Here is a 10,006-nt window from a genome sequence, read left to right on the forward strand (position 1 = left end):
ATAATACCTCTGATGCAATGATAAATAATGTTGGCGATAGAGGATCTCCCTGCTTCACACCTCTCGAAGATTTAAAAAAACCAAATGGTTGCCCATTCACCAGAATAGTGTACCAATTATTAGAAATAAGCCTCCAAATCAGATCAATGAGTAGCTTCGAAAAACCAAACCTCCTCAATATTCTAATGAGAAATACCCAAGAGACCCTATCATATGCCTTCGCCATGTCAAGTTTAACCACAACATTGTGAAATTTATTCCTCCTATTCATATCCCTAATGATTTCTTGTGGCAACAATACATTCTCTGTAATGCTCCGCCCTTTTATAAAGCCCGACTGGTTGATAGAAATAATCTCTGGCAGCACCCCCGCAATTCTATTATGTAACAATTGGGACAAAATCTTATTAGTGAAATTGCTCAAGCTGATTGGCCGTAAATCTGAGAAATCTTTAACCGTTTCCTTTTTTGGAAGTAACACCACATTTGTGTGTGTGATGTATCTTCACTCCCACAAAAAAAAAGGCTTTGGTCATATTCCATATATCCTCACCCACTATGTCCCAGCAAATTTGAAAAAACAGCCCTGTAAATCCATCCGACCCAGAAGAACTCTCATTACTCAGCTCAAAAACCACTGTCTTTACCTCCTCCAACGTCGGCATTCTCCCCATTTCGTGGTTCTGCTCTGATGTGATGACCTTTGGAATTAAATCAATCATGTCTTCATGTTCTGCCTGGCCTGTTTCAGTAAATTGTTTTTCATAAAAACAAACTGCCTCCGCCCCAATATTTACTGTTTTGTTTATTACATCGCCCTGAGCTGTAGTAATTTCATGAATTGCAAGTCGTTTCCGCCTCCCTTTGACATAGCTATGGAAGAACCGGGTGTTCTTGTCCCCATCATTAAACCACTTCATCCCCTCCTTCTGCATCCAAAATTCTTCCTCCCAACTTCTATACCTCTTTATTTCTGCTTCAACATAACTCAGCTCCTCCCTGTTCGTTTCTGTGGGGTTAATCTCGAATTGAGCCTCCAATAATTGGACTTTATCTTCCAGCTTTTTAATTTGATCAAAAATATCCCCAAAGGCATCTTTACTCCATCTTCTCATGGCTTGCTTGACCCTCTTCATTTTTGCTTGCATCTCTACGAACGGGCACCCTTTAAAATCCACTATCCAGTTCTCCTTTACCAAATTCTTAAAATCTGGATGTCTTGTCTAGAAATTAACAAATTTAAAAGGTTTTATCACTGTCTCCAATTCTGAATTACAGACCAAATGCAACGGCGCATGATCGGAGCCTTGTCTAATTAAATGTGTCACCAAACAATTCAGGACTAATACCCCAAACTCTTGATTATATAGAACTCTATCCAACTTTTTAAAAATACACTGATCCTCAATACGACCATTCCACCAAGTAAATTGGCTGCCCGTACATCGAGCCTCCATCAAAGCACAATTGCTTATACATTGATTGAAATCTACTGCCTCCATAGGATCAAATTCCAACCCCCCCACTTTCTCCTCATCATTAGAAATGACGTTAAATTCTCCTCCAATTAACCACGGACATGAAGTGTTAGATAATGATTCCAAAGAATCCCATAACTCCAGCCTTTCCAAACTATTACATCGCGCGTAAACTGCCGTGATTAAAATTTATGTGCTACCCATTACCAATTTAAGAGTAGCATTTTGTACCTCATCTTTAATAACTTCTCCACTCCAACTGTCATCCCAAAAAATCCATATCTTTGAGGAGCAATTCACGAACGCATTCTGGAGCCCTAATCGATCTTTATACTGCCCTATGTCCTGTGGATCCTGAAAAGGCTCCATTAAAGCAATGTATTGATAATGATGCCTTCTATTTTGATCAACTAATCTATCAAAGGCCTTTTGAGACTTGACTGATCTTATATTCCAGAAAATTACCTTCCCAATCATTGAGAAACATCTTTGGAAGAATCTTTATTGCTCCTTGTTCTCACCTAAAGTGGTAAGACTGGTTGGTTCTTTTTGGATGCACTTTTCAGGCTCGATAGTTGTATCGGCGACAAATCCCCGTATGTTGCCACTTTCTCAATGTTCTGGTCAATTGCTTCATCCCTGTCCCTTCTAAGCTGCTTCTCCCCTTCGGTGAGCTCAAGTAACTCATCTGAGGCTCCCCCCCCCCCTCACTGTTTGAAGAATCGTGCTTCTCTAAGTCATTGTTAAAGGAATTTCCAATCTTACTATTTCTATCCTCATCCACTTTACCCTTCTCCTTTTCCTGCGTCCCCTTATCGGACTGATGAGACCCAGACTTCCCTTGTATATCCTGCCCCGATTGACCATTATTCCCTTCCCCCACAGATTGATTCTATCTGAGTCCCATTCTCCACCGACTTAGCCGTATCCCCCCCTTTATTTTGAAGAAACTTATTCTCTACCCATTTTTTTCGTACCAATATTTTCTTTCTCCCCTTCTGGTTGTTTATTCTCCCCTTCTTCACCCTTGTCCAGGACATCAAATCGATTGCCCGTAGTTATCCAAATATGTTTGGGTTGATTATATTCACCTCTTGTCCCATTGTCCCCTTTACCGCGATTCTGGATAACCCTTTTAGTATTTTTATCTTCCCCTTTGTTTTGAATATTCTGCTGAGGCGGCTGCTAGTTCTCCTTTTCTGTTGCCTTTTCATCACTCCCTTTATCTTCCTTCTCCTTCTTCGGGTATAATTCAGGATGCAAAACAAAACACTGTTCCTCATCGTGACCCTAATTTTACAATTCTTGCAGTACTTTGGAAGATAATCATATTTGATCCGAATATTTTTCTCCACAACTTCTCTTGTCCGTTTCCGAACTCCAACTATAATTTTGTGTGGGAATTCCCGAAGTAAGTCAACTTCTACCTTCACTCGTGCACAACTGGGCCTCGTTTGGTTCTTTGTCGCCAAATCCACTTGCAACGGCTTGCCAACTGCTGCAGCCAGTGAAAACACGGCTTCCTTCACAAAGAAATTCAGGGGCAACGCTGGAAAAGAGATCCATGCGATTGCAGTCGATGTCTCCTCTTCTGGATTAAACATAGGTTCCCACTTCAACGTGCGCATAGTATAGGACCATCCACTTATTATTAGATAAAAAGCAGGTTTGGACAGTAAGTTAACATAATCCTCTAGGCATGAAGCACGAATTAAAACATGTCTATTGCTAAGCAGTCCAATTTTGCATTCTCCCTTGAGATCGCATTGTTTGGGGATAATCTTCCTTAGATCTTGTATCGCCGGGCACCCATATGAAAATTTCCCTATTACAGCGAATGCTAGGTTTTCCTTGATTATCATCTGCTCTACCTCCTCTTCCTCCCAAATAATTCTGGGTTCTCCATGTAAATACATAATCGATTTCATCGGAATCAACTTTGCGGGCTCTGTTGGTGGACGAAGAACGTCCGCATAACTCCTGCCCTCTTAGGCGCGTGAGGTCTCACACTCTAATCCTGGTGAGTTGGTGGCCATGGCCACCGGAAAAGCTCAGATAGATCAACAATATGGTTGGCGGCTAGGGTTTTTTTTTCCAGAGTTCACTAGATGCACTTTCATCAAACTATAACTTGTTTATATTTAATACTATAAAAACATATTAAATTTTCAAGAGCTATATTATAAAGCATTAATGCATGCAAACTATTGGATGGAGCTCCTCTCTATGTTTCTCAAATTCTTATTTAAATAGAATACATGTAACAAAAGTTAGAATTAATGGTAATATAATTAAATTAAGGGTATATTGGAGGTGAGCCGAGTCCAATAGCGGCGGCTAGTACTAATTTTTTTTTGTTTCTTATCCCGTGTCTGTTATCCGTATTACCAAGTGATTTTCCAAACATGCCCTTAAAGTCATTAACTATTCTTTCGAAGATTTGAGATGTATTTATGCATTTAAAGAAAAATATAAATTAAAAAAAGACTAATAGAGTCGCTTTGTCCGTCGCTTTTTGTAATTTTAAAAGAGTGAAAAATCAAAAAAAGCGAACGATGGTGTCGCGTTATTAAAAAAATAATAATTTAAAAATATCCCAAAATGATGATGTCCACTGCTTTATTGTGATGCTGTACGCTTGATTTTTGAAAATCGTCGAGCAAAAAAGCGACGAACTGGACTGCACCTCTTTTCCATCGATTTTGACCAATAAAGCAACACAATCCATCATTTTTTTCTGTCTTTTTCACTATTTTTTATTAGCATATATATCATGTGAAAATTAAATTTTCTCATGAAATTTAAAATATTTCTAATTAAATATTATGTTCGATTAAAAAATATTTTTTATATTTTATATACACACATTTAATTTTAGACAATTATGTTAGAAAGTTTTTTATATATCTGAAACTTCATGCCAAGTCAAATAAAAATATATAAAATAAAATGAGCGTAATATATTGAGGCTTTTTTTTTAGAATTAGCTTTAGGCCACATACTCCATTGAGCCGCCCCTAACTTGGAGTAGTTTAGTAGAAATGTCTTTGATCACCAGAATAATTAATACTATAAAAGCATATTGAATTGGATGCAATAGCTATATTATAGAGCAGGAATGCATGCAAACTATTGGATCGAGCTCCTTTCTATTTTTCTCAAATTCTTATTTAAATTGAATACATGTAATATAAATTAAAATTATTGGTAATATAATTAAATTAGGGGCACATTGGAGGTGAGCCGAGTCCAATAGCGGTGGCTAGTACTAAATTTTTTTTATTTCTTAACCCGTGTTCATTATCCGTATTAGAGTTTGTCTATTTTGCATTCACACCACATAGAACCCTATTAAGAGGGAAGCGCTCTTTATCAAGAATTTTTCCATACTCAGAGCTCAAACCCAAGATCCATTTCCTTTGGTGGTGGCTAATACTAATTACTACTACAGTAGTACTACTTAATGCTTGCTTGACATTTTCAACATGCAACTATTCATGCATGACCAAATAATCAACATGAGCAGACAATAATTGACTAAGTTTATATATGCTACTAATCTAATATTTAAGTTGAAGTTATAATATCTAAATTGTTTCAATTGCAACAGTAGTATAAATACCCGTGGTTAGATGGTTAGTAGCACATCAAGCGTGCTTGGTCACAACTAAGTCCCTATTCAATTGTTTTATTTGGGACGGAAAGAAAAAGATTTGCCTTTTGCGGGAAGAATCGCTCGAAATCGTAAGAATTATAAACTACTTAATTAATTTATATGGCTTCCAAAAAAAGTCACCCCTCAGTTGCCCATTTCCTATCACTGAATCTCGTCTTGTTTGCTCTTGTAAGTGGAACCAATGATACTGGAATTTGCGGAGGACAACAAACATGCTCAATAGATACTTTGAAACTTGGTGTGTGTGCTAATATACTTAATTTGGTGAATATAATAGTCGGGTCTCCACCAACTTATGGGATTTATGTAAATCATACATTTTATTCTTATCAAACATTTTAGGAATTCTTTATTTTTAAAATAATTAAACTCAATTTACAAATACAACTACTGACGAATTATATATAAAAAGATAGTTAAATAACATAATCAAAACAAAACACAATTTAACAAAGAAAAAATAAAAGAAAAGAGGCAAATCTTGATTACTCCTATACGGATAGTAAAGGAGTCCTAGAATCTGAAGAAATCCAAAGAACACGTATTAAATTATAAGAGTTTCAAGATCAAAGCTATAATTTTATTCAATTTAAAATACTAAATACAGTATTAGAGTTTAAACCTGTTGCAGATAATTAAAATTTAATAGTTTTACTTTAATTTATTTCAAAATTTTAAATATTAGAATAATTAGGCGAAATGATCTAATGAACCCTGATATTTGTACGGGTTTGTATTATGGACCCTTCTACTTAACCCTTTATCAATTGAACCCTTAAACTCAATCAAAAGAAGATTTTTAAACCCCTTCTACCATGTCTGTCGTTCACTCTCTCTTAAATAGATGACATCCCAAATCCGCGTCATTTAAATAAATAACATGTTAACAATATTTTCATTAACTATTTTTTTAAAATTATTAATTAAAAAGATTAAATAATAGGTTAAATAATCTTTTGACTCAATATTTTTTAATTAAATAAAATATTTTTTTTACTCCACACGGTTGATAACCTAAGCGCCCGCCATCTTCCTCCTCTTCTCCTCTCCCATTCCCATCGTGAAACAGCCGTCGCCACAAAGTACAATAGATTTGTAGCAAAATAATTACAAAGTACAAAAAAGGCCACTATGATGAGCAGGCATGTTGACGGGGAGGAGCTTGCTTTGTGCAAACTCCCCCTTATATAATAAGAGAATATATAATATATAAGAGAACATATAGGTGAGTTGGGGTGAATTTACGGGGGCCATAGGTGTTTGTTAGAATTTTTTGGTAAAAAATTATGATATATATATATATAGAGAGAGAGAGAGAGAGAGAGAGAGAGAGTTTGGCATTGTTTGGGAGGCAAAACCACTTGCCTTGAAAAAAATTATTTTTTTTGTAAAATCATAGTGTTTGGTTGATCAGTAAAATTACTTCCAATTGGAAAACATAATCAGTTTTTCTGTTATTAGAAAAAAGCTAAAAATTTCTACTTCATAAAAAAAACCGAAGCAGAAAATTATTTTCTTCAAGATCAAACTATCCTTTCCATATACATTTACCAATATATATCTTATATTTATTTATTTGGTGAATTTTCGTATGTAGTCATTTAATTTGTGGAATGTTTTTAAGTTTATTTTGCTTGATATTTTTAATAATATTTAAATTGTTATGTTAATATTATATTAATATTTAATATATTTTTATTTATCTTTATATATTATTGATTGAAAATTATATATATATATATATATATATATATATATATATATATATGTAGGTGGATGAAGGTAGTTCTGTACCATTTTCAATAGTTCAAGGGTTTTTTAGACCATTTTCCATACTTTTAATATAGTATAGATGGTCATACACTTCAACATGGTATCATAGCAGACATAAATCGTGTGATCGAATCTCACCGCTATCCATATCACCAAGAATTTCCACGTGTTTGGCCCATGAAAAGAAAATCAGACCCGCACATAAGGGCGGAGTATGATCTCTCCAACATGTTAAGTTTTTTAAATAAGATCGATCGTCACACACTTCAACACATTGGAGGTGAGCCGAGTCCAATCGTAGCTAGCTAGTACTCCCTATGTCCCTATTTACTTGTCAAATTTTGACCAAGCACACTTTTTACGAAAATAATGATTGATATATTGATCTTATCATTTTACCATATGATAGGGTGCCAAACATATATCGAACATTCATGCATTACCAATTAATCAACAGCAAACAATAATTGACTTTGCATATGCTACTAATCTAGTATTTAATTTGAAGTAATAATATCTATCGTACATTTACTATTAAGTGCAACAGTTGGCCTTGTTATAATTTATTATAAATACCCATCGTCAGAAGTTAGTAACACATCATCTTGAAAATTATAAACTCCTTAATTAATATATATTCTCTACATTTGAGCATGGCTTCAAAAACAAGTCACCCCTCAATTGCCCTTTTCCTATCATTGAATCTCGTCTTGTTTGCTCTTGTAAATGGAACCAATGATACTGGAAATCGCGGAGGACAACAAACGTGCTCAATAGATACTTTGAAACTTGGTGTGTGTGCTAATATACTTCATTTGGTGAATGTAGTAGTCGGGTCTTCACCAACTATGCCATGCTGCAGTTTCATCCAGGGACTGACGGACCTAGAGGCCGCAGTTTGCTTGTGCACCGCCATAAGAGCAAATGTGCTGGGAATTAATTTGAATGTACCACTCTCTCTAAGCCTCATACTAAACAGTTGTGGAAAGAATCCTCCTACTGGCTTCACTTGTTAAACTACCCTCTACTTTGCCTCATTATGCTTAATTGCCAATCGGTTAATAAATAAATAAATGTCTCGTCGTGCTTATGAAATTATGCACGTACGAACCTTTTTTAATAATTTAAATAAGTGAACTTTGCATATGCAAGTTCCTCAACCTATTTCTCATCTTCTGAATAAATAAAACTAGTCTTTATTACCTCTCCATGCTCTTCGTATAATTAAATTGATACTATTATAAACTCTACTTTTGAAGAAGCCATTGGTGTCCTGCTTAGATATTTTTTTATTTTATTGTTTAATATCATTTAAATAGCATTTATCATGTGTAATAATGCTTAATTTTCAACTGCCCTACTATTAACACGTGTTATTTATCAGCATATTTTATGTTATTATTTAAAAATTCTGTCTAATAGGAGTTTAGTTTTAGCATGCCTATGCTATTATAATAACTTGATGCCATACCTCTAATAATTTAACCTCATTTAGCATCCTGCATATGGGATCGAATAAGCTCATCATAGCAGCCATTTAGATATTGCACCATGTCAATTACTAAATTTGTTAAATTATATGTTTAATTATTATTTTGTGCTAGCATGTAATTTAGTTTCTACATTAAAATATTTTGTCTTACTATTGTCACCATATCCGGTATCATCATTAGTTATATGTCATGACTTACTGGTACAATTCAGACCATCGTGACTCGTGAGTGGCATCCACACTAATCCCTTAATGGGAGAACCAACTACCAATAAAAAATTTAACCCAACACCATTTATAAAATCAAGTTATCAAATAAATATTAAGGGAGCACTTTAGAAACAACTAGAAATTGAGTTTCCATAAACTCAATCAATAGTTCAAATAGTTTAGACTACTAAACAATTGAGCCCTCGTAAATTCAACTCAATAGTTAAAATAATTATGCAAAAATAAACCCCTAAGAAATGCAAGTCTTAGTACCAAAACTCTAATGTCTAAAATATAGGGGATGCAACCCTCAAAGGTGGTACAATTTAACCCCATTTGATCTTCCAAATCTGTGTTCGAGTCTCTCCCAAATCCCTTTGGTTGTTTTGGAATAGATAAGTACTATCTCCAATATCTTTTGCCAAGGAGTTTAGTATCCAAGATATCACCATGTCATTGCAACATGCCCATTGCTCATAGTCTGCAGCATCCAGATCTGGGACTTTGCAAGAGCCATTGATAAATCCAAGCTTCTTCTTGGCTGATAATGCAATCAGTATGGACCTTCTCCAACCTGGGTAACCTCTTCCGTAAAAAACAACACTTATTAGGGTCATTCCAAGAGAGTCTAAAGGGTGAAGGTAATATGGGTGATTGAAGTTAATGGTGTTTCCACCATTTCTAGAATTTGAGACATTTACACTGGTGCCAATGTTAATAGTGTTGCTGCTATTGTCTCCAGTTACTGTGGATGAAGATTGATTGATGAGAAAAGATCAGAATCGAGTCACTGCTCTGATACCATAAAAGAATTGTAACAAAAAGAAGCTTTGTGAAATTTTCTGATGATCTATTCAATCTCCAAACTCTGTATTTGTACAAGAACTTTTAATAAAAGTAAAATAAAAAGACAATAAATTACTTATCCACTTGTCACTTTCTTATTTGTACAATATATAATAGAAAAATATTCCCCTACATGCAAGTCACGTGAGTGAAACTTTCTTGAGCTTCTTATTTCCTCCGGTTGTCCCTTGATCAAATGGACAAGATTGTTTATCAGGTAATTTGATCAAAGGTTGCGATCCTTCCACATCACTAAGAGACAAAGTCTTGATAAACATAGACCTTATTGAACTTTTGATCTCTTGTGTCTGAAAGAACTCTCTTATTCTCTTCGACTTCTTCCTTTGTTCGATCTTCATTGCCTCGTTTATTTATGGAAGCCGACGATGTGTAAATGTAAATAAATAAAGATATTTATATTAGGATATGGTAGAAGTGATTTTGTGATAGGATAAGATAAAGAAAACCAAAGGTGAGATGAATTGGGCATGTGAGAAAAAGAAGTGTCGATGCCCCAGTAAGGAGGTATGA

At 34.9% G+C, this 10,006-nt stretch overlaps 1 protein-coding gene across 1 annotated transcript; it reads left to right on the plus strand.

The window, feature by feature from the left end:
- Window positions 1-7,580: 7,580 nt before the first annotated feature.
- On the plus strand, window positions 7,581-7,943 carry LOC125835106 (14 kDa proline-rich protein DC2.15-like). The gene has a single exon (XM_049514274.1). The coding sequence runs from the start codon at window positions 7,581-7,583 to the stop codon at window positions 7,941-7,943; it is 363 nt and encodes a 120-aa protein (XP_049370231.1).
- The last annotated feature ends 2,063 nt before the right edge of the window (window positions 7,944-10,006 follow it).

Source organism: Solanum verrucosum, unplaced genomic scaffold (genome assembly GCF_900185275.1).
Source record: "Solanum verrucosum unplaced genomic scaffold, falcon-dt-bn FXZP01001031.1, whole genome shotgun sequence".
Taxonomy (NCBI): domain Eukaryota; kingdom Viridiplantae; phylum Streptophyta; class Magnoliopsida; order Solanales; family Solanaceae; genus Solanum; species Solanum verrucosum.

What these genes read in the sequence shown, in the direction of transcription:
- LOC125835106 (XM_049514274.1), top strand. Translation starts at nt 7,581, where the DNA reads ATGGCTTCAAAAACAAGTCACCCCTCAATTGCCCTTTTCCTATCATTG.